The following is a 25061-nucleotide window of genomic DNA, read 5'->3' as shown; positions in this document are numbered from 1 at the left end:
GCTGATGTGAAGATACATCAACATTAATTAAATTGATTCATTTAGTCTATCACTCATTCATGATCCAAAAGGTTGTGCACCTAAAATGATCTTTTTTTTTTTTTGAAGATCTATTTTTGTACTTGTAGTAATGTGAACACTTGTTCAATCTGACATACAAATAGTGCCATCTCATGGCTTTATATGGAACCACATGTTTTTTTTTTTGACACCATAAACATACTTTGTGTGGACAATGACAAGTGAATATTGGTAAATATTATACAGAAGCCTAAAATTCAATTCAGTAGAAAACTACAAGTAGGTGTGTTTTTTTTTTTAACTGGCTTTCCTTCAGAAAATATCTGATGAAATGTATTTTTTTCTTTTTCATTAGCAGCGAAAATCAATTTCTTTGCTACATCAAAATTAAATATGAGGTGTTGTAAAATTAGCTAGCTCCTAACTTTAACTAAAGTTAACCAAAGTCTAAATTATGTAAGTATTCATTTAATTATATGTCATATAAGCTGAAAACTTTATTTCTTGTGTTTAGAAACATGCTTTTGTTGCTTTTGTTGAATGTGAATCATGAGAGTTGAATACATTGTTATCATCTCTGCTTTTTGGGTGCTAATTGAAATAAAACCACATCATATAAAACACAACATAGGAACAGATTATATGTCTGTATTTATTTTCATCAGAACACAATTTAATCATTGTAGCAGTAGTTTTCATACTTGAAAAGATCATGACTCGTGAGACTGTTTATAAATCATTTCATCAAAGTTGTTTGTAAAAAAATTAAAGAAGTTACTTGAACTAAAGCATCTATAATATTACAATATACTGGTAGTATAATAGTAATCATAATAATCATAATCGCAATGATACTTGTATATGCCTTTGAACCTTCTTCATTTCTATAATCATAAATCTTTCGCTTTCACACACACAGAACCACAACCTTCACAATAAGGTTGCAAAGCTGAGGACAAGTCTATTGGTTAATTCTCACCACATTCTCTTTTAACATCAATGATTTCAGACGCTCGGAATACAAAAAAGAATTAGAGAAGAAGAAAATAACAGCATGACGTGAACTCAAAATACACAAGGAAACCTGGACGAAAAGACGGACATAGTTCAGCATACTAGGGAACATATTTACAACCAAAAAAAGGAATGGGTTTCTGCATAGATCCACAGGATAGAGAACGGAACTATTGTGAAAACAGAGAGAGGCTGAGAAGGAGTGAAACAGGAAAATATTTGTGTACATAATATTTGGTGATAGGTGCACGGGGGGTGGGGCATAGTCTATATGTGCAGGGGCAAAACACAATATGTTTCTGTAGGTTGGTGTGTTATAGAATGTGACAGACCATACCCTACAACTGCTACAGACCATTGTCTGGGATCTAGACTGAATCTACTGTATAGGACCCTACACAATTTCTTGTCAGTATAATGCAGTAAACAATCGACAAACCAAAACACACAAAACACAAAAATATAAAATTAACACAGCAGAGAAATTGTTGCGTGCATGCCTGCATTACCAAAAAAGTCAAATCAGAGATTTACATAAGTTAAATCTAATTCTATTATTGTTTGGAAGAAACCTTGCACACAAATGTCCAATGGTGCAAATATATGTTTGAAGGGATGAGAAGAACAACACATATGCACAGCATTCGCATCCATGCAACCACAGTAAGGATGCATTACTGCATGTAAAGCAAACATGGCCTCTACATGACTTCTGAATGCAGTTTTTTGTTTTATTTTGTATGGATACATGTCCAACAGTTGGCTTGTGATGGGTGTAGCATCACAGCATGACCGCTGACATGATACGCAGAATGAACTCACATGTGCAGTATGTCTTCAAGAGATCCCTTACTCGCTCTTGTGATGAGGGTTGCGTGGCACATTTCTATGACAGACAGACCCTGCTTTTCGTCCTGTTTCCCATTGAAAAGCAAGTGTGTCGTGTCAGGTATGAGATAGATTTATGTTACTTAATACAAAGTATGCTTTGGCACCAGTTTCACATCGTTGTCCACTTCATTGACTCTGGTCTTCTTTGCACTGCCTCTGACATATTTCACCCCATTGCAGACACCAGTTGAGGGAATAGTCTATGAGACAGGTCTGAGGAAAACATACAGTAGTTCTGCCCTGGTCTGTTGTGGGTCTGGGCGGTGACACAGTCGTTACACATTGTACAGTAAAATGGTTTCATAATACACTCAATGTAGCTTTAGTGAATAATGGGACGACTAATGTAGCTGGCCCCTGTGGGTCTAAAGACAGTGTGGGTTTGCCACACCTGTGCAGAAGGCCCCAAGGTCATAGCAACATTAATGAGCTCTGTGGAGGACACAGCAATTAGTGATAGACACAAACACGCACCTCTGCATATGCACGTACACAGACGTACACACGCATACAGCACACTTTTTACCCACACACCCGTCGCTTTTTCTACCAGAGCCCAGCTTTCCTGATTCCTACGTCTCTGACAGCCCTGTGGTAGGTCTTCAGCAGCAGTAACAATATAAAAGAATAGAAATATTTCCATCTACTGGTGGCCAATAGAATAGCAGCATGTTTCTATCACTGAATGTGGTCATCCAATGGGGATGGGTGTGCTGTGCTGAATGACAGTGAGCAGTTATGTAATTCATGCAAGCATGAGTGATAAAATAGAAAGGGTCAGGGTCTAAACAGCATAAGTGTCAAAAGAGGTTAATATACTGGTCATACAGAAATGATGCGAATAATGTAGACTTTTAAATCCTCATATAAGCTGTGTAATAAAGTTCTTGACATCATATTGATTTGGACATCTCATTTACGTAATCAACATACTCAGAAAATGCAATCAGCAACATCTGTTTATCTTCCAATAGCTCGTCTCTCACAGCTGTGTTCATCAAAGAGACAAAAAATCAAAACTAGAAACTAAAGAAGTCAGCCCTTAAAGTCACGCCATTCCTTTCTGTCCATATGCTGGTCAACGTTTGAAAGATAAACATAAGTGTCAGCTGACTTGGATGATTATTAGCTTTTGCCATTAGTGCGTTACACAAACAATGACATGCCCCTTTCTCTGAATTTGTTTTTGTTCCTGATCTCCAGTAACAGCCGTGTGGAGTTACTCTCTGCTGCAGGTGTATGAGTTAAATAAAACAGAATATGAGCCATGTTTTTACCCCTCGTCTGCTAACAATCTGGAGTGTTTGAGTGTGTTGATGGAGATGTTTGTACTGTATATCTTAATAAGCCCTTTACTTGATGAGACCTTAGATTGATGTTTTGAGGAAAACTAAAAGTACAAGACATGCTACAGGAGCTGATTTGGGATCGGATGTGGTGCTTATGCTTATTCCGTGGGGCTGAGGCTGGCATAACCTTGCAGAAAGCTTCCACTTGCAGTTCATGAGGATACATTTGATTAAAAGTAATAAACTTGCCATCAAATTATCTGTGTGTTGGTAAAATGTAGAATCTCATTCTATAGGTAATGCATTTCCAGAGAGTGGGATTAAATGGCATATACCTATTATTCTATTATTAGGTGAGGGTATTATCCTTACCGCAGGTATTAACATTTTGTGTTCACCATAACTGAATAAGAACTGTAGTGCCAATGTTAAAAAAAAGTCCTTAAAGGCAGCATCCAGTCACCATGTTTCCTGGGAATAAAAAAGCCTGAGGTCAGGATTACATCAGTAATATAGTTTTGGTTTTGGGACAAACAGTAGTTTTTGTTGTCAAGGAGCAGTGATTGGATAAACTTGTATATATTACTGTCACATTAGATCAATTACCCACAAACGGTAGAAGAAAATCAAACAGTAACAGAAGAACCTTCACTAACTATCACATTATGGTATTGACTGGATAGTACCTTTAAAATCTAAGATCTGTTAAAAATTACATCTGGAGCAACAGTGATAAATATGCTTATCATATCATAAGAACATTTCCAATGTCACTTAACTTTGCTAACCCATGTGGCTGAAAAGTGACCAGAATCTGAATGGGCTTTTGGTTGAAAGCCAGAAATCTTTGGTTAAGACAAGTTTAAGACGATCTCATGTTTTGTTTTGTGAGATAAACTGATATGATCATTTTTGAGTTGATATTCCAGGTCTAACATTTTCTTTTAAGGTTTGGTGAACAAAACATTTATCAATTCCAAGACTTTTATCTTAGTTTTATTACCTGCCTCAGTGTTAACCTGAAGCTTAAGGGATCAACTTGGGATCATGTGTATTGTTTATGATAGTATTTAAGTCAAAGAAGTGCTTTTTACAAATGCTGATTATAGAGCTACAAAAATAAATGTTTGTATTATCTCACAAATTAATGTGAGCAAAATCCATAAACCTGTATTAAACAAGTGGCTTAGCTTGAACACCAGAACCCCATTCAAAACCTGGTTAAGTTTTAATAGGATAGTGGACGACAAACCAGCATGGCAGAGCTAAGTGACATCTGGAGGGGCCTCCATAAAAACGTCATTGCTGCACCGGTCTGTTAGGTAGACTTTTAGGGTACGTGTCTGCAACACACATTCTCTCTTACACACACACACACACACACACAAACATACACGTGTAAAGACATGCATACATACAGGCACACACACGCCCGCCCATTCTCATACACACACATTTTAAAATACAAACCATCACACATAAATACACCCAAATTTGCAGCTAATAATTTTTTTTACACATTGTCTGTCTTATTTAGAGATCGCATTTTCGTCCTGTATGAGAGACCCAGAAACAAAGACAAAGGATGAACATTAGAAAGAGAATATGATTATGTTATTTCAGAGTCAGCCAGTGCAACAGAAACCAATAATTGGAACACAGTGTAAAAAAGCGTAGTGAGAGAAACTCAGCCATGAGGAAGCCGACCTTCCCACTCAACAAAGGCTGTGGCATTGTCCCCTTTTACTACCCAAGGGACTGGCTCAGTCCCTTAGTCTCTGTTTGTCTAGTTATATTTGTTTTGATTGAATTGTGTGTCTTTCATCTCAAAGCGTCCCACATTTTCCATTTGCCAGAAAGTGTTGCAGAACGTCCACAGACAAACAGCTCCAGCCGTTCGCACAACTGTGGCTGTATTTTTCCACATCGGTTGCCATGGTGAGGGAATCCCCCACCCCGACAACCTCACCTCCTCCTGGAAGCTCTATCACTCCTCGTTGGCAGGGCTCTCCTCCAGAGGCGTGATGGCGGGGAGGCCCAGTCCTGTTGCATTGTGGGATGCAGTGAGGCTGGCAACAGTGTGTAGGAGGACGAGGACCAGCAGGCAAAGTTTGAGCCGGCTGTTACACAGTCTGCAGGCTGCCGAGGAGCTGAGGGAGGTACGATGCTGGCATGGAGGGTGAGTTCTTTTCAGGGTCCCTCGGGAACGGTTGTCCGCTCTCAAGTCCCACCGCACATCACAGCACTCTGCATCGGGGTCCACACTCGACGGGTAGTCCTCCAGCAGCCCTGAGGATTGTTTGGTGGGGGGGTGATGGTGATGGAGATATAAACAGTTAGCTCACAGCTCAAACAATGTCCTAAAAATAATGCTGCGTGCCAAAAGAACCAAAACACAATTACTATTCTACAGGCTTCGGTGAGAACAAAATCCTCATTCTCACATTTAAACTATGGTTGGAAAGCAGCATGGCCAAGGAGGAAAGGAAAAGAAAGTGTCAGGATGTGCATGTCACGAAGGAAAATGCTACAAATACTGAAAACACTGCGAGTCAGAACAAATCATCCTTTGAAAATAAACATGAATCAGAGAGTGCAACTTAAAGATGAACGCAAATAGCAACATTATGTATTCAAATGTACTGCATCACCACAAGGGTTAAAATCACAATCAGCAGACTGACACACTTTCCACGGAGACTATGAGTGGGACGGGGGGAGGGAGGGTGCCTGTGTGCATGCTAATGCGTGGTGTGAACTTTGGAGAATTGTGTGCCCACTCAACACAGTCTGACTGTCAACAGTTTAACTGTGACAAGAACAACCACGTAATTATTTCATGTTTCTGATATAATGACCACATTTGCATAGTTATTGTCACAAAACTGTACATACACATGGACAGGATGTAGAAGTAACACACTCTATATGTTTGTGTTGTTAAAAACCATGACAAGAACAGACTTATAGATAATATAGAGTGTCACCCTTATATTTAAGTCTCAGTGACAGAATTCATAATAAAAATGTAACATAAATGATCAATACAAAACGCAGCTACAGGTAAGTAACCAAAACAATGTAGTTTTAAACTTCTTACTGTCCATGGTTGTAATGTGATGCTCAACATAACCACCAGAGGGCAGCATCAAGGTGCCATGGGAACAGTGTGTCTTTGTATTTAACATGTACTGGAGACTAGAATCTGCTCTCATGTTCTTATTCTGGGAGACTCACATCACTCACATCCCATGCATGTGATGATGAAAAGTAAATCCTAACAAGGTTAACCATTTATTTAGGATTGTGTGGGCTCGCCTCTGTGTGTATCCTGAGTTAGCAGTAAATAAAACACTAAAGTCACACGTGTGCCACGGTGGTAGCACTGTCTTGCTTCACAGCAAGAAGGACCCGGACCCGCGCAGACCTTACGTCTGTGTGGGTTCTCTCCAGGTATTACCACCTCCAATGACATACATGTTAGGTTAACTGGTGCCTCTAAATTGCCCACAGGTGTAAATGTGAGTGTGAATGGTTGTCTGTCTCTGTATGTCTGCCCTGCGATGGACTGGCGACCTGTCCAGGGTGTACCCTGCCTCTCGCTCAATCACAGCTGGGATAGGCTCCAACATTCCCGCGACCCTTCAGAGGACAAGCGGTTACGATATTGGATAGACGGCCCTCAGAGTGCTACAATATAATATGGTCAATGCAAGCAGAGCATCCAGACTTAGAGCACCACCACAGTGCTCCGCTGTTCAAATGATTCTTGGTGCCATGAGTAATTAGCAACAACTAGTTGTTATGTTGTATCACCCTGTTAGCCTGCTGATTAACAGAACATCCTGTAACTGTAAAGTCACCAGTGTTCACTGTGTGCCCATCAGCGATTGTGTGTCCTACTGAAGTATCGCTGATAAAGACGCTACACTCTCTACATGCTGATTAGGTTTCTGCTCATTGTACATTAAGAGCATGAGGCAGTAGATGATAGAGAAGTTACTAGTGGCTTTGAATCCCAAGATTTGGGGAACTATTATCCCTCAAATAGTTAGCTAAGCACATTGGCTCAGTTGCTCAGTGCATACTGGTTGACTACTAAAGTTGCACTTAGCACATGCATGTACTGTACTGATGTTAAATCTGCTAATCAAAGAATATAAATAACAAACAAAAGGATGCATACACTGTTGATTTTTTTGTACCTGTGCATATAAAACTGGGGCTGCCTCCATGAATGAGATCGTCATTGTCGGGCAGGATGAAGGGGCAACGCTGCTGCACCTCCAGGCAGTACTGACCACAGGGGATTCGCTTGCTGCAGTGGATCTGGGTGGTCTGGAAGTACTGAGAACACAGCCAGGGCTTATAAACCATCTACGTGGGACACAGAGAGGTGAGGACAGGGGAGAGAGAAAGACAGGAGAAAAGAGAGAGGGCAGAGAGAGGACATTGATGAGTTAACCTTATATGCATTTACTCAATTCTCACATATACCTGTTTCACGCAGCACTGAACCGATATCTGGTGTTTGCGATGTCCGCTGTGGTTCATTGACAACTGCTTAACCAGCTGATCCCACAGCTGGCCCCAGATATATGTGCGGGGTGACTCATTCATTTTCTCCACGTTGTAAGTGCACAAGTAGGAGAAACGACTCAGTGAGGGCTTTATTTTTCTTTTCTCATGTGATAAGGTGGTTGCCTTATTGTGTGGTATTATCACCTGCAGCAATTAGCTCGTATCTCCTGTGAACCACTCCAGGGACTGTGAGACAAGCTATCACCTGCTGTGAGCTAATCATCACGCCCCAAAACAGGGCAGGAAACCAAAGATCTTATCCCCTCGTCCATGTTCCGTAGATGTTGGTTATGCAGGTGTGAAGCATACAGAGATGACGAGAACATGACATATTGAATATGCTGACTTAATATACTGTATAGGAAAAGTATGAGTGCAGATCATCCAAAGTAATGTATAAAAACAGTGGAAAAGCAAAAAAAAAAGATGACATTTTAGGCACCGTTTGGGATAACGGAGACAACAATGGTGACAATGTCATGTACCAGAGGTGCTGACTCTTTATTTTAAGCTACATTTTAGCCCTCTTACTATTTTTTTAAACCCTTTTTCCTCAGTGCTGCTCTGTATTACAGTGTGGCAGCAGTATATGTCTTTGATTTACAATTACTCTGCATTTAAATAGGCAAAAGAGAATGTAATATGTGATTCAAATGAAGAAAAAATGAATACATTATAAAGCCATTCTTAGAAATCTGATTGAGGGTAAATTACCCTTAAAAAGTCAAATGTAGCTGTAGCAGTTGTCTTTATTGTGACAACTTCCTATTGTCTGGTATCCTTGTAATGACACTCAAATGTTCTTTTTGCTTGTAATGGTCCCACTGAAAGTTTGTATTCTGAAATGTAGTCTATCACTGTATCACAACATAATTATTGCTACAAAACAGTCACTGCTGGTTTATATCATCATTTATAAATATTAAGGACTGAGCGGCATGACTGAACATGCACAAATTAAGATTCTGCAAACATTCACAGATACTGTACAGTAAATTACTGTGTGCTAATAATTAGATTTCCAGCTGAAGATAAGGTTGGCTCCAGAGGACTCCACACTCACATACAAACTCACACACACACACACACACACACAAACAGCCCTTAATCGTTGATCATGTAGATGTCACACATGAAATTGAGGTCACATGACCTTATGTCACATCTTGTTCACAAATTGCTAACACACTGTTTGTACATTTATTTGTGTGTGTGAATATGAAGGTCCATGTATGTGTGACGGAGAATACGGACGGTCTTTTGCAGTTTTACTTGTGCAACACATTTTGCATTTCATGTTCTCCTCTGTTCAGGCAACCGTTCAGCCTGTAGCTGTCAGCATGCTGCGATATGTTTCTGGTGTTTATCAGACATTTACACTACTCAGCAGAATCTCAGATAACAACATTAAAGTCAAGGTCTATCTGGTCGTTTGCACCGAAGCCAAAAAGCTGAATAATCGATCGCATCACAACTACATTAGAATTTGAGTGTTTAGTAAGTGAAATGTTAAATTACCTTGGTAACACCTAGACCAGGGAGCTAGAACAAAAAAGGACAAATGTGCCGTATGAGCCCAGATGTTTTGCTGACTGCAGTGTAACAGATGCTGTGTCAGGACCACAGCTCCTTTTGGCACTTTGCCACATGGTTGTGTCCTTTTGCACTCAGCAACGGTTAGTGGAGTCTGCCGCTGCTTCTCTCTATTGCCTCAAACATCACTCTAGTGCAGACCCATGATTAGTAATTTACCATCCTGCTGACAAATTCCACAGAGGAAGAAAGAGACAGCAGAGACCGGGGAGAAGTGTCATCGTTGAGACAGTAGCAGGTCGGACTTTCCTTTCATTTGTAGGACTATTTATCTGGTGTGTTTCGTCACCCCCCTCGTAGAGAAAATAAAATACTGCTTTCTCTTTAATCACAGACTCAGTGAGTTAGATGTCAGCCAGCTGGCTCTCAAATTTCCATTCTCCTTGTGCTTTCTTCTGTTACTTCACTTTTTACACTTCTCATTCACTTCTGTTGTCTTATTGTAATTCCTGTTGTTGTATCATCTCTCCCCAATACAAGCAGCGTGGTTCATACTGTCTTTCTGTAAGCTCTCAGACCTAAGTGCACACACTTCACAAAACCCAAGTTTTTAATTTCCTAGTGGTGGAGCCTAAAATAATTGTTGTGGAAGCTATATTTCTCCTAATCTTTTACTTCATGCGATGTAAATTTGCCACATTTTCTCTCTTTTAACAGGAAATACTGATGTCACTGCCCAATTAGTTACAGCCACTTGCACTTGTAGCTCTATCTCTACCAAGTGTGCATATCATGCAAATGTTTCAGATTAAAAGTCTACATTAAAAAAAGCATGCTCTGAAATTCTGGGTTTTTATTATGAAATACTGAAGAAAGCATTGAGTGATGCTCAACACACTAATCAAAAAGAGAAAACGGATGGATTGACTATGATGATGTAGTCATGGATCAGTTGTCACTAAGTAAGATAATGAATCCCTCATTACTTTCTTTGCCTGTATGTGTTAAAAAATGTTTTGCTTTGGATGAAAGAATGAAAGCATGTAAATGTAATGTATTTATTGTTTACTCTGTTTTTGGAAAGTAAGCTATTTTAACAACAGTAGCTAACACAATTCATCACCTCTACAGTGCCTATTTTTATAATTGCCATAATATTTAGTTAAACCCCACTACTATGCTTGTCTGCCACAGGGTTGTTATCCTGTTGGTAATGTGCAAAGTTGAGACTGTCTCGTGGATTGGATTATTTCATTACAATTAGGCTGTTAAGGTTGTAATTGATGGAGAGTCTTACTCTGCCCTGAAGTATTGGTTTTAAGTGGCCCCGGATGGCCCTGCCTTGTCGGTGCCTCATCTTTAATGCTTTATCTGGACTTGTGGTTGTGGCTAAACTGCTGACAGCGGTTGAGGGAGCAGGTAGCAACACACCAGATTACTGCAACCCATTCCTCTTCAATATGCAGTACAGAACAGTAGGAAGATGCAGACACATAAATACATGCAGAGTCTCACGAGCCACCTTGCCAATTAACTAACACAGTCATTCACTGTTCCACTTCAGTGGTGAAAAAGGCTATCCTCTTTTCCTTAATCTTTTATTTTGCTGTGTTTAGTTAAAAACCATCATTTGAAACAGTGGATCAGCACAAGCCTGGTATAAGTATACTTATCAGCTGTGTCAAACTGGGCATGAAGGTAAAACTGAAGGCAATAGTGACAATTGAGTGAATTCTATGAGTTATTTTCTAAACATATTTTCAAGAAAACACACTGACTTTCCATGGGTCTCTTTGGTTAACTGTCTACTGAGGGAAAATGTTTTCCTCCACACTCTCCACATATGCACACATTATCATTCTGCATGCTCTCCACAGTATGGGGTGAAATTAGCAGTGACCCTAAGGCAGGTTGAGATGTAAGGGGTCAAATAGATGGTGTTATTTAGTAATAGTAATGCATAGTTCATTATCCCCTTAATTCCTGCTGCTGAAGCCAGCAGCGGCAATGTTTCATTGGAGTCCAGCTACATGATGGGGCTGAAGGGTCAAATAGAAAAAATTACACTAAATAAAATCTGAAAAAAAACAAAAAAACATCCACATTCACATATGCAAAGAAACGAGTGTGCATGGCTTAACATGTCAATGAATGTAATCAGGCATAAACTCAAACACAAATGAAAAACAAACCAATGGCGCATGGGTAATCAATTCAATATCTTGGCAGAACGACCACGCTAACTTAGGCAGATAACATTTCCTTGCATGTACTGTACAGTGATGCATGAGTGTATATTGACTAGCCTGGGGCCAGCATATGGTAAGCATACACTCCCTGACAGCAGTGGAGAAAATGTAATGTAACTAATGATCTAAACAACAAAGGAGGGTTTAGCCAAAATGGTTAGAGGTACCAATGGTAATGTAATAGAAAAACAAAAGAATGCGTGAGGCTGCCGGCAGACTGAAGCCAATGATTGAAACTGAAGTGAAGCAGAAAGCACTCATGCAACTCCCTGACAGGCACCTCTTCAATTACACTTGTGTTACATTTGAATGACTGTGAGGGCACGTAGGGCCTGGTTTTTCAAACTGCTGCTTGTGAAGAAAGCACAACAACAAAAAAAAAAAAAAAAAAAAAACATCTGCACATACATCAAGCACAAGCACACACACAAACATCTGATCCCTAACATCACACACCACCTCATATCTTTTAATATGGTCTGCTTATTTGGCAAACAACAACCATGCTAATGTAATAGCCACACACCGAGGACATACAGTATGATATTGAGCGAGGTTATTAAAAGGTAGATACACACAGCCAAACAAACAGAGAGCGAGTGGAACATGTGTGTAAAATAGAACGACCTCAGACCACTGAGAGAGAGAGAAAATAAATTACTCTTCCATCACAGCGCCAATTTTACAACTTCAACCTTTTGACTCTGACATGGCCTCACGGCCACAATTGGGAAGACGATGGAGTGAAGCCTAAGTGAGTACGTTTTTGTAGAGCTCATGGTGTTACAAAATATTTCATGATAACATCCTTCACCACTTCGCTCTTACATAAAGGCTTTGCATCCATGCTGATGTCAGCCAGATTCTACCTTATGTGACTTTTTGAGAAAACATGACTTTTCTGGGAGGGGTTGGCTGGGAGGAGGTCAGAAGGTTAAAGTTAAAACTGTCACTTTGATGGAAGTGTGATTTCTTTTCTCTGACCACGCATAGCAAAGGGTTCACCAGACTGCTTGTGTTGAGGTGTTTGACACCACTGAGAGGCCACGTCTCAGTGTTGTATGATATTTGGTGAAAAAGAAAAAATTACAAAAAGCATTATGCCCGCTGAATTCCAAAATGTAAGCAGTACAGAGTTACATAAAAAATGTATGAATGAAAGGTCTGGTCATGGCAGTGTGTGAATTAATAATGAAAGAATGAACTTCCTCCGTGAAGGAGGTGTTCGCTACCTCCAAAACGGTGTCAGGCGGTGCTCTGTGCTGCTCTCTGAGCATGTGACTCCTGCCGGTCTGTCTGGACTACTTCATGCTTACGATCAAACTCCCATTACATATACATTTATAAATAGAGAATGATCAGAATGAGTGCTTTCTAGTCTACTCTGCTAATGGCAAAATAAACCAGTTCACACAGTATGATATCCATTCTGTCTGTAAATCTGAAAACAAAGTCATATATTTTTAAAACCACGGACATCTCATAAAGCTTTCCTAGAGATTAGAAAAATGGTGACATCATCCCAGCGTGAGGTCTATGGGCCAGATGATCAGGTGCAGCAGGCGGTGCAATGTGGTTAGTCAAATGATTTGACTTATCTGGGACTAATGTTATTCATGTGCCATCTTTGAATCCAATGTAAATGTTTGTGTTTATTGGTTTATTCGCCATTAGTGACCATTGGCTTGTTGCTTTACCTGCTATAGGCTGTGGTTTTGTGCATACTCCACAAACTGCATTCATTACTGACCTTACTAAATAACATATAATAGCAACAATTGAATGCTGCTGGTTTTATCCATCTATTTTTAAAAACATCCATTTGATAAAGAAAAAAGGCCCAAATCAGGTCTGTAAAATGTAAATTGTGATCCAGCTAAAGAGAGCAGATGGCAAATAATTTCAGACAGTACCTGTCCTTTGAAGTGAACAGTAGAGTCTCCTGGCTTTGCAGAGTCAATGTGGAAAAACAGTGAAAAAGACAAAAAGATTACAACCACACTAGCGCTCTGTGAGCCCGTGCTTAAGTGCTTTGAACTAAATGCCAGCGTCAGTGTGCTTTCTACTATTGTTTAGCAGGTTGTTCTCCACGTTATTTCTACAGTGTTACCATGTTAACATTTGTTAGATTGCAGTAAACATAAAGTACTCCCAAGGCTGATGAAAATGTCATTAGCTCTGTGGGTATTGGGTCATAAACCAGTGAGTAATAAATCAAAGTTTTCACAAGATGGTAAATGAAAAGTTAAGCTCATGAATGAGATCACAGTTCACTGACCAAACTGAATGCTATTCTATTCAAAACGACAAAATGGAGAAAATGTCACCAAAGTCTTCGTGATGAATCATCGCTGAACCATGAACGTCTACACAACATGTTGTGTTAATCCATTTAATATATCACTAAGATGTTTCAGCATGGTTTTCTTGTCTAAATCTAACAACAGGCAGGACTTTGGAGTCAGAATCGGACCATCTCCTTGCAAAGTTCCCAATAATACACTAAATCCATTAATAGCACTTCATTCACCAGAACACAATCCACCCACTGATTATGCTCCTTGTGAAAACGTAACTGTGGGCAAAGTTTAGAATGTAATCTTTAGGCAGCAGGGTTGAGTTGTGTGAATTGAAACACATATATGCTACACTGCTGTATCTTAGTACGTTGCCATCTTCATTTCACAGCTGTAGTGCATGCTGATTCTGCCTACTGTGCTGTAGGCAGACAAGTTTGCTTTCAAACTGAGAGGATAAGAGGAAAAAAAACTCTTCTGTGAAATCACAGAGACAGAGACGGAGACTGTGGAGGAGAGACGTATGACAATGAGCAACTATAAACGTTACGATGGAGATGAATGAAGAAGGCAGAGGGCATTTTCTACAAGCGGCACATCCATATGCACAAAACATTTGCCCCAAGACTCATTGGTTGCTTAATCAAGGTTATCTGGGTATAATTCATCTGCACTGTCATGCTGACACTTACACTGATAATTAATTTGACAAAGATAATTATCAGCAAGATGAGCCTACTGTGAGTGGGAGCAATGAATCAACACCCACTGCAGTCTTACTGCTGTTAGCTCCACCAGGCCGTGCTTGGATGCATGTGTGGGTACCTGCAGCTCAGTTCTCCACTCTGTCTGTCTCTGTAGGGTCTTGTTCCTCCACCCCCAGCAAAACAACCTGTTAAATAACACAGGTAATCCCAGCAACAGATAACCATTAACCGCACAGTATCACAGCAAAATTCCTATTTCTTTATGGCACTGCTGTCTCTCTTGCTGCTACTCATGCCACCCCCCCCCACCCCACCTCACCTCCACACCATCCCCCTAGTCTCCCTCTGCAGTGTGTACTGCAGCAGTTCGATGAAAAATGGCCTGGAAGAGGGGGTGGTGCAAGGTTGCCGACAGAGACATAACAGATATGCACACTCACCTTCAGACACACGCTGTGCTTGCTCTGTCTCTCTCCAGCCTCCACGTGCTTTTTCTCTAGTGTGCTCTCGTTCTGTCTCTTTCACAGGTAAATCAAGTGCATATACACACATGGGCATGCAGAATAGAAGTGGACGGGAGAAAAGGTTAGAGACAGATGAGGACGGATGGGGGATGTCAGCAGGTCTTTACAGTATTAATGATCTATAGTTGTCGGTAGCTTGTTATCAGAGGGTTTTCCTCCCTTGGGTGCCACTGACCCAGTCAGGGCAGCCATGTCAGGCACTGTAGAGCCTCTTAAAGGGCGATTGCTAGAAATTGTATCCATGTTCTAACAGACTCCTAGTTTTTCAGTTCTAGAGGTAGAATCAAATGAGAATAGTGTGTTTTGGGAGATATGTAAAATCCATGTTTCATTTAATAGATAAGAGAGAGAAAGATTCAGATGTGTACATGTACCTGGTGAACACATACCCTTTGTTTGTTAACTCCCCTCTTATGTTTTACCAGTCAAATCTTCATTAGAAAGGAAATCATTCTGTCAATGGTTATATGGCACACGTACATGTAAGGAGGGAGAATCTTCACAGTGTCACTGTAATTGATTTCTTCATTTGGTTGGGAGAGTGTTGGGGGAGAGGAAGTGAAATGTTCTTCAAAGAAAAACAGTACAACTAATTAATTATTACTGACAAATGTAAAAGTAGATCGAGGGAAAAAAAGGATGAAGAGGAAGGGGCTGAGGAATATTGTAATCGAATGCCTGAAAGACTGGCTATTTGCAACACTAAAAAAGATATGTAGACCAAGTCTAAGTAGAGAAGTTAGAGTTAGAAGACATAAAAACTCTTTTCTAAAAATGAACATATCCTGTTCCTAGTGTTAATATATGCCCATTATAGCTTGCAGCTTCTATTGAGAAAGACACAAACATGTCGCCTGCTCTGCTAACTGTGCCTCTAAGAAATTATGTTTGCATTTGTATGTGCATTTATTATTATTTATTATGCAACAGCAAATGCATTTGAGGGAAATGCTTTTTCAGCATTTCTACATTGTTAATATGTGTATTCTGATATAAGTTTATGGGAAAATATATCTGGTTCAACACGGAAAACCTTACATTTTAAATAAGACACTTTCATTCATTCAGAAAAAAGAATAAAGTTTCTTCTGAACCCAGTTGCTGTGGCAACATAGTTGGGAAATACTAACATATGAACAGGCTTTTTAGGAGACATGGATATTGCTGCCACCTGTGAGTGCACTGTAAAAGTTTAAAAAGCATGAATTTCAAAACATCAGTGAAAGCGCATCACAAATGCTCAAAGCTACGACTGAGCAATAAAACGGGAAAAGTAAAAATGAGTAACCATCAGAATCTTAACAGAACAAGGAAGACAAGGTATTAATGGTTTCCTGTTTTCTTTGGTGTTTCCTGTTTACAGCTCCAGGTTCACCAGCTGACTAGTAACCTGTATGACAAGTAGTTGATTGACAACCCCCTGTTTTTGCTGTGAGGCAAAGTGTTGTTCAGCAGTCTCACTGGAGCAGCAGCTACTTTATGGTGCTACATATACCATATGGTTACATCGATTTTTTGTTCTCCATTCAGAAAGCTTTAACGCCTAAATTTTAACTGAGCAACGGCCTTCTCCTTACTAACTTTAAGGATATAAATACTATCAGGTAATGTTTACTGACGTTACTGATGATCACGTTAGTGATGATCTATAACGTCGGATGTCACAGGAGAGTCAAGACAAGAATCAACACATCTTTCCACCATTTGAAAGAGTTACCATCCAAACTCCATAAAAAGTCCAAGTCTGTGCTTTCACATTAGCACTAACACAACTTGTGGTAACATTAGTTCAAATCCCTGCACCGTTCATTGCTAGTGTCCATGTGCAACAGCAAATAATCATAGCAAGTTAAACAAGTTAAACTCTACTGCGGTTTTAAAACATTGCCATGTCTTCCATCTTTTGAATCATTAAATATGTATAGAGAGGGAGTTTGCAATATATTAATACACATAATAAAATCTTTACACATACATGTACATACAAACACACATGTACAATTCACAGTTGACAAACAGCACTACCCAGTGTTTAATTATCAGATGTGGCGCCAACAGAGCTAATGAGGTATTGATAATTTAAGTCTTGTCTGGGCTGGTTCAGTCACAGTTAGATGTAAACTAAGGACACTCCACCAAGGTGCATTACATATATAACACTCACACACACAAACTATGCTGAGGCCTGCTCCAACAACAAGAGATCTGACTCTGACTTTGAACCCCATCAACACTAAAGATGTACAGCAGCCATCTTGTGTTCAGGTTTTGTTGTCTGCCGTCTATCCAACTGCAATTAAGCATTAAGGCTGTGAGGGTTAGACACAGTCTTTGTTGCCTTTTTCAACTAAAGATCTCTTAATGTTTTCTGTACAGTGTATACATTTAAAGCTTCAGCTTCATGCACCCTTAGAGTTTGTTGGTCAATTAAACACCAAACTTGCAAATTACATTTTTTTTTCATTTGCTAACAAGCAAATACTGGACCTACATTTTCAAACCTCTTCTCACAGTCTACATTTTAAACATGCATTTCAGCTAAACAGTTCATCTGACATCCAAAAGCCTCTCTCGCCAAAACAACACATCATACATGAAGAAGCTCATTCCTCCACAACACCGGCAACAAGTCTCACTCAGGAACCACACACAGACACACTGAAGTAAAAAAAGCAACAAACAGAGAGCATTGCATAAAAGACATTTTATCTTCAAAGTTCGAATGGCTTTTTTCTGATAAATACATATTGTATCACAGAATAATATGTTTGCACTTTATTTGTCTACTAACATTGTTTATATTGTATTGTATATTGTAACAAGAATGAATCAGCGATGCAGCAATTTGCTTCAATCCCTTCCTCTGATCCTTCTCCGTGACACTCTACCAACCTGTCCTCTGATCAATATTTGCAAAAAAAAAAAACTAATCACGGGTTTCTTGGGTAGGTTTGCACTCAATATTTTTCATATTATTTTCTATAGATTTCAATGTGGCTGAGAAGAAATGCATGTTTCTTATTTGTGTCTTCTGTCTCCCATAGTTGTGTTTATCCCCAGCCTCTGGATGGCCTCTGAAGATGGCCGCCCACCCTGAGCCTGGTGCTTTCTTCCTCTAAAGGGAGTTTTTCCTCTCCACATCCCTGTCTCTGTTGTGGGGTTTTCTATATAATTCTGTATACAGTTATATTTTGTAAGGTCTGAAACCTTAAACACTATAAAGCGCCCTGAGACGCCTTTTGTTCTAATTTGAGGCTCTATAAATAAACTGAATTAAATTTAATTAAAAAAAACAATGTAAATAGTAAATTGAATAAAATGTCATATTCATTGTAGAATTTGATCAAATGCAATTAAATTAAATGGTGACATGGTTTAAAATGTATTAAAATGAAATTGTCAGCAAATCACATTACCATTATATTTGCATTATATTTGAACAGCCTGTCATTTATTTATCAACAAGAAATCAAACAAGTGAATTTAGTCCAATTTTACAGACTCATTAAATTTAATGCTGCACTTGATTTGATCCCATTTCATCATCTCACTTCATCAAATATCAGCTGATGTGTGTGTCAATCAAGTCGATATCTTTCCGCACATCAATAAGATGTACCCATTGACTTGATAATAGATATAAAATGAAACAATAGAAGGAGATGAGCGTGTATTAGTAGTGCACAGGGATGGCTGTGGAATCGGAACACAGAGCATGTTATCCACCATCCACAGGGTCTCTCTAGTCCACATGCTATATTGTCCATAGGTAAGACACTGAACTCCACAGTTCAGTGCGTGTCTGTGTGTTTGTTGTGAGTTGCTTAGAATAAAAGAATCTGCCAAATGAACTACTAAATTTTGGCACACACTGAGAACAAACCAGTGTAATTCACTGAATGGATGTGGTGTGTGGGTTGACGATGCATTAAAGCAATCCGCCTCAATTTTTAGTTTTTTTTTTTTTTCACTGTGTTGTCCTTTGTTTTCCAGTCAAAATGATGTATTTGCAGTCTGACTCTAAAAAAAGTTTCTCTGAGCTTAACTTCAAGATGTGCATGTATAAGCATGTGATATTGCCAATGGCTTTGAAACTAATCTTCTAGTCTAAGAAGAAATTTAAAAGTCACGTGTGCACGTTTATAACTTCTGGCACACATTCAATAAAAATGTGCATCATTGCCAAAGAGGAAGCATCTTGTCTTGAGCAGGGAGTTTACTGTAAAATTCAAAGCAGAGTAACTTTAAATGTGCTGACATTTGACAGGTGGAGACTTTCAACACATTCGTATATGATTTATCAGGTTATGGGATTTAATATTTATGATTATTATGATTTTCAATACTTTAATCTTCTACTTCTGCACTACAATGATGGCACTGTGGACTTAAATGTATGCTGGCGAATCAAGCTAAGTCAAGACAGCCCTTGCCAATCAAACAAGTTTACGTATGTGCATGAATATATTGATAGGTAAATGTAAGCTCAGCTCAATTTGTTCCAGATGAACACAGGTAGTGATAATAATAATAATAATAATACGTGAATACAGCATCAGCACCACCCCAACAGCTGCCTCCTTGCGACTGGCCTTCGGTTCATAAATGTAGTGCTTATTCATCCAAAAAAATGCATTGTACTAAATAAAATGGTAAGTCAGGTATAGTCAAGTTTGCAGTTTAGTTGTATAAGAACATCTTCTTTACAACAGGTTTGCTGGGAAGCTGGTCTTCTAATGCAGATATAGATGCTATATTCTGAAAATATGTCCAGCAAACACACATTCTGAGCATGTTATGATTTTGCTTTAGATAGGCTACACAGAAAAAAATCAAGACAGGACCATTTTTATCAAACTCCCTCTCTATCTTTCCATCTTTTCATGTTCTCTCTGATGTTGTCTCTTTATCCACATATGGACAGGAAAGTGGGCCAGGATTGGCCAATGTTTGAAATGCAGGACAAAATTAGAAAGGAACGGCAGAATCAGATGGGGTCACATCGTCTAGGCCAAACCCGAGACACAGCCGCTTCTGCTGCTCCCAATTAGACTAAAAACTACAGGCAGAAAGTCTGAGTCTGATATATTCAACCAGGCCACATTCCGCCCCTGTGCTTCTCTCTGACAGAGAATTAAAGGAAGTGGGAGCGCAAGAGAGAAATGGGGAGATGCAAACATTAGAAGAGGAGGAAGGAGAGACTGAAGATAAATTGGTCAGCCCTCCCCCCACCTCTCTCCCTCCCTCTTCCTCTCTCTCAGGACTGCTGTGCAAGACTGCAGATAGATTCTGATGTTCTCATTTATGTCTTAATGATTGGGTTAGTATGCAGCTTATGCTCTGCAATGCTGCGCTTAGACAGAAGGCAAGATCACAGAGGCGCACAAGCATACATGGGCACTCATACGCATACACTGCAAGATTAAAGGATTAACAAAAAGATCTAATGCACGCAGTGGCGAATATGTAGATGGTCCATACCGTGTGTTACAATGTTATAATACTCAGAGGGCACACTATATTTTATAAAGCACACTTATTATGCATTTAATAAAATATGTCCCAAATGAGTTGATATATTGCAGTATAGTATTCTAAAATCTTACATAACTGTAGTAAGTACAATGCATAATGTACAAACAGCCTTGGAGTGCACTTGTAAGGAAAGGGGGAGGATGAGATATAAGAGAGGGAGGCAGAGGGAAATGGTACTTGTAATGACATGTCATATCATGGGTGGTTAAAGCTTGAAATTTCAGGATGAGTGTCCTCTTAGTAAACAGCCGTATCGTTTGAAAATTTCATTGAGGCCAATTACTAGCTTATTTACTTACTAATCTGATTGCTATTGCCAGAACAAGCCCAGGCCCTGTTTCATGGAGAGAATGAGAGTTTGTGCAAGTAGAGGAGAGCAGAACAGAGCAGCCCCCACACTGCTGCTAGGCCTACTGCAGGAAAAAGCATCAAGTTTACACTGAATTATAATGATAGCTTGGAGAATATTAGCACGATTGAGTTAAGCGCTCGAGATAGAAGATACGCACCCAAATGCATACCAAGGTACTGTCTCCATGATCATCATAAGCATGTCAATCTTTGCAGAGAACAGAAATGCTCAAACAATAAACCACGCACCATAAACAGCCATGGATATATACTGTAAAGCTACTGTAGAATTACACTCATGAATTTGTTGTTAATGAAACCCTCCCCCAATACATTGATAGTATTATCATAGCTTAGCAACAACATCTTAACATACAATATATATTTTACTGGTCAGAAATGAGCTGAGTTAGTTCTGCTGCATTTTGGATGATCTGGAGAAGTTTTGTTTTTTTTGTCATTGAAATTGGCAGTTTTCACCAACCCCCAGAGTTTGTGGGGATAATTACTGAAGATCTAAGACCTAAGCTGAAGATGATGCTTCTGGAAAGTAAGGAAAGTCTGGCGGGGATAATCAGAACATTTGTCTTGGAGAGACAAAGTTGTTGTTCTTGCGTCCAAGCAGAGATGAGAGAGACAGGCAGAAATGTGTGAGAGACAGTGGAGTCATCTGGTGGAAATGACAGGATGAGTTGTGTGTCATCGGCCTAGTAATGATTGAAAGAGTTGTGGGAGTGGATGATTTAACCCAGAGTTATGGCATACAGTAAATGGAGGAGAGAAGAGAGCCAAGAACGCAAAAACAATACTGCTTCCAAATCTATATGTATCACCAATTCCTAAGAAAGAAGTTAGCCTATATGGTTTTTGCCTCATTATACAGCATTGAGTTGTATATTCATGCATCATCTAGTAAATAATGACACCATTTCATATAAGTCATCTGGAGAAAGGTGAACCAGAGACTGAGCTTTCAATATAATTTGGCAAAGCAAGGTGTGTGAAAGTTGTGCTTCTTCATGGCTTCCTTCTTCGCATGCAATATTTATCCAAACTGGATCATGGCTGTTATTTCATTGGGCTGTGGAGACAAAATGAACTATCTAATGCCATCACTGGCTATGGGGAAAGCTAGCCTCAGGGCCCAGCTCACCACTCCTTCTGTGAGGTGACATATGAGAGGATGAGAGGAGAGCAGAAGAGAGGAGAGCAGTTTGGGGGCAGCAGCCGCTTCCCATAATAGTAACACCGTAATACCTGTAAAACCCATGATCAGTATGTTATGTGTTTAGCACAGATGCACAGGTATAGCAGAGTTTTACATAAATGGAGGCGGCTGAGCATGTGTGTAGCTGTGTGTGTGTGTGTATGTGTGCATGTGTGCTTGTCCCTGGGTCAGGCTCTTCGTAATCCAGAGATTTTCCACTCTGCTGCCTCCATTGTGAAGAGGAGAGAACATAGGAACTCTTGGTGCACTCTGCTCCACTTCCAAACACGTGCTCCATGTAACAAAGGCTAATGCTACACTACATTAAACACAGTCTCATCATGTATATGTGTCCTCTTCTGCACTAATCACTGTCACACACTTATAGCAGCCCTGCTTAATGAGAATTATTCTCACCAACTGTCTGCTGTGATGAAAGTACAACACTCTTTTCTGTGCACAGCAATAATAGATAACCCATATCTCACTTCAATAATTGATTGCCTATATATTCCCGCAGTTCATGGTCTGTCCAGCTGGACATCACAGCTCAGGGCCCTTGCACATCAATCTTCCTACAGTCAGGGTTAGTGCTGACCTGAAAGTTAAGTCACATGACCATATTCACTTTTTATTATTGTTAGCAAATCCCATGAAAAGTTTTGTTTATTTTGTTTTACATACACAACAAATACAGTAAATCCTGAAATATAGGTTCGACAGCGTATATTTACTGTATACTGACACAGTATAACACATTTTAGTTATACTGGCCTACTGGTAGGTCCATCAGTGCAGTGTAAAACACAAGACAGGATCGAATCCTGTTTGTGTACAGTATGTGGCACTTTGATTAAGTGTGGTCATATTTTTGCAATGAGCCAACATCGCCTATAAAGATGAAACATGAGATTTGATCAGATAAAGACTGTAAGGGTTTGCATACTTATCAAGATCTTTAATGTTGTCTGTATTTAGCCGTAACAGCGTGCTACCTTTAAGGCATCATTCACTGCACTGCTTCAAATAATTCCACTGGGATAAATCATCCGTGGGTTACATACTGTTCATTTGGCACCATACATACAATCATATATCCATCTAATTCCATTGATCTCCCAATGTTACACCCACATTTGTTTTCTTTTCCATTACTTAGCTCCCTGAAAATCACCATCACCTCCTTCACATTCTCTCATGTTTGCTCAGTCACTCCCATAATATTTTTCTCTTTACAACCCTACAAATAAAAGTGAGCATAAGTATGAAATATTCTGTGTGGCAGAATATTAACTGGAGACACAGCTTGCTGAGCTACAACAATGTGCTTTATGAAATTGAAAATTTGGAGCATATTTCTGCAGAGTCACATTCCCCAATGAGTCTGTTCTATTCCATTATGTAAATGAATCTGCAAGAGCTACTCCTGGGAATTTATCAAAGCAGGGCAGACATTTATAAAAAGTGTACATACGCTTTGTCCTCCACTGGACTAAGTATCATGTAGTTATCATGACATTATGAATGGGAACTGAAAATCTGACAAAGCTGTACATGCTGTTCCAGAAAAAGGTCTGTTGACCTTCTACAGGTCATTCTGCGGCAGCTGTAATCCCATCAGGTCTTGCCCTTGGAGATCTTAAAGCTACAATGTGCAACTTACAAGCTAACATTAGCATGATCCTTGAAATCCCTCCACTTTGCTCTGCCCAGCCTTCCCTCGCCCTGCTCTGCTCATCCTACTCAGCCCTTCACATAGTCATTGTTAAGGTACGATAAATGTAACCAGAACTTACAAATCGAGCAGAAAATATTGTGGTAAAGTGCAAGTAAATATCTCAGCAAGGCTTCGACAACACTTTTCCACATTATGATTCAAATGTTTTAAATAAAATTTCTAGTAAGAGAAAAAAAAAAGTTCCGTACTATAGCTTTAATTCAAACAGCTAATGACAGGTTATACACTATAGTCAGACCTCTAAACACTTTGCATATATACTTACTACAGTTTCCTCCCCTTTCTTTTCCTGATGTCTCTACACTGAACTACAGAAGATGCTCATATTCACAACATTTGCATTTAAATCACAAACAGAGTAATACTTCCTTAAGTCCCAAAGTATCCACTGCTCCAGATGACCCTTCTCCTGAGCGTCCTCCCACACATTTCTACAAGAAGAGAACATCTTCTTGACAGCTCCCCTTTATCTGTATACCATACACCTGCATTCATGAGCATATGTGCACACAGACAGATTGAAGACACTTGTCCTAACACAAAGCCATGTCAGTGCCAGAATAGAATGGGTAACGATTTGTGCGTCTTTAGGGGGGAAAGACAATGACTCCTGTGGTCCTGTGAGCTCTTTGCTTTCCTAGTGATGAGTCTATTATGTTGGAAGTGGCTGTGGTCTGAGGACACCCTTTGTTTCCTGCATCCATTTAACAATGGAAATTATGCTTAGCAAGACGACCCAATTAACTGACACAAAATGTAGGGAGTCCCATTCTACCACATCGGCATAATTTTGAAAGGATTCAATCAGAGCACAGTGGTGATCTTGCCAGGCTACGACTTTGAACCACATGCCGGATCACACACGTTTATCACCCATCCTCATCTATTTGTCATACACAGCTTGCTCTGCTCTGAGTCTGATACCTGTTGATAGACTGTAAAGCACTCTGAAAGTAACATAAACAAAAGTTGTTTGCATTTATGAAACTGATCCAAAAGACTAATGGAAGCAAAACCTTCATCTAGTGACTAGATTTTAACCACTGTTCATACTTCAGTCACATCACTCACAAGGAAAGATGCAGAATAGTGCAGTGCAACAGTGCGTGAATAGATAAAACATG

General features: G+C 39.6%; 1 protein-coding gene across 1 annotated transcript in view; it reads right to left on the bottom strand.

Annotated features, from left to right (window-relative positions):
* Positions 1–713: 713 nt before the first annotated feature.
* The window catches only part of LOC113172762 (transmembrane protein FAM155A), a 61767-nt gene continuing 37419 nt past the window's right edge, over positions 714–25061 (bottom strand). Inside the window, exons 2-3 of the mRNA XM_026375785.1 lie at positions 7421–7592; positions 714–5504 (exon numbers count right to left, since the gene is read on the bottom strand). Of these exons, the coding sequence (XP_026231570.1) occupies positions 5203–5504; positions 7421–7592 (474 nt within the window). The 3' untranslated portion in view covers positions 714–5202. The remainder of the gene's footprint in view (positions 5505–7420; positions 7593–25061) is intronic.

The sequence above is a fragment of the Anabas testudineus genome, chromosome 21, assembly GCF_900324465.2.
Source record: "Anabas testudineus chromosome 21, fAnaTes1.2, whole genome shotgun sequence".
NCBI lineage: Eukaryota > Metazoa > Chordata > Actinopteri > Anabantiformes > Anabantidae > Anabas > Anabas testudineus.
Note: the sequence above shows the minus strand (reverse complement) of the source record. Positions and strands in the feature narration are given on the sequence as shown.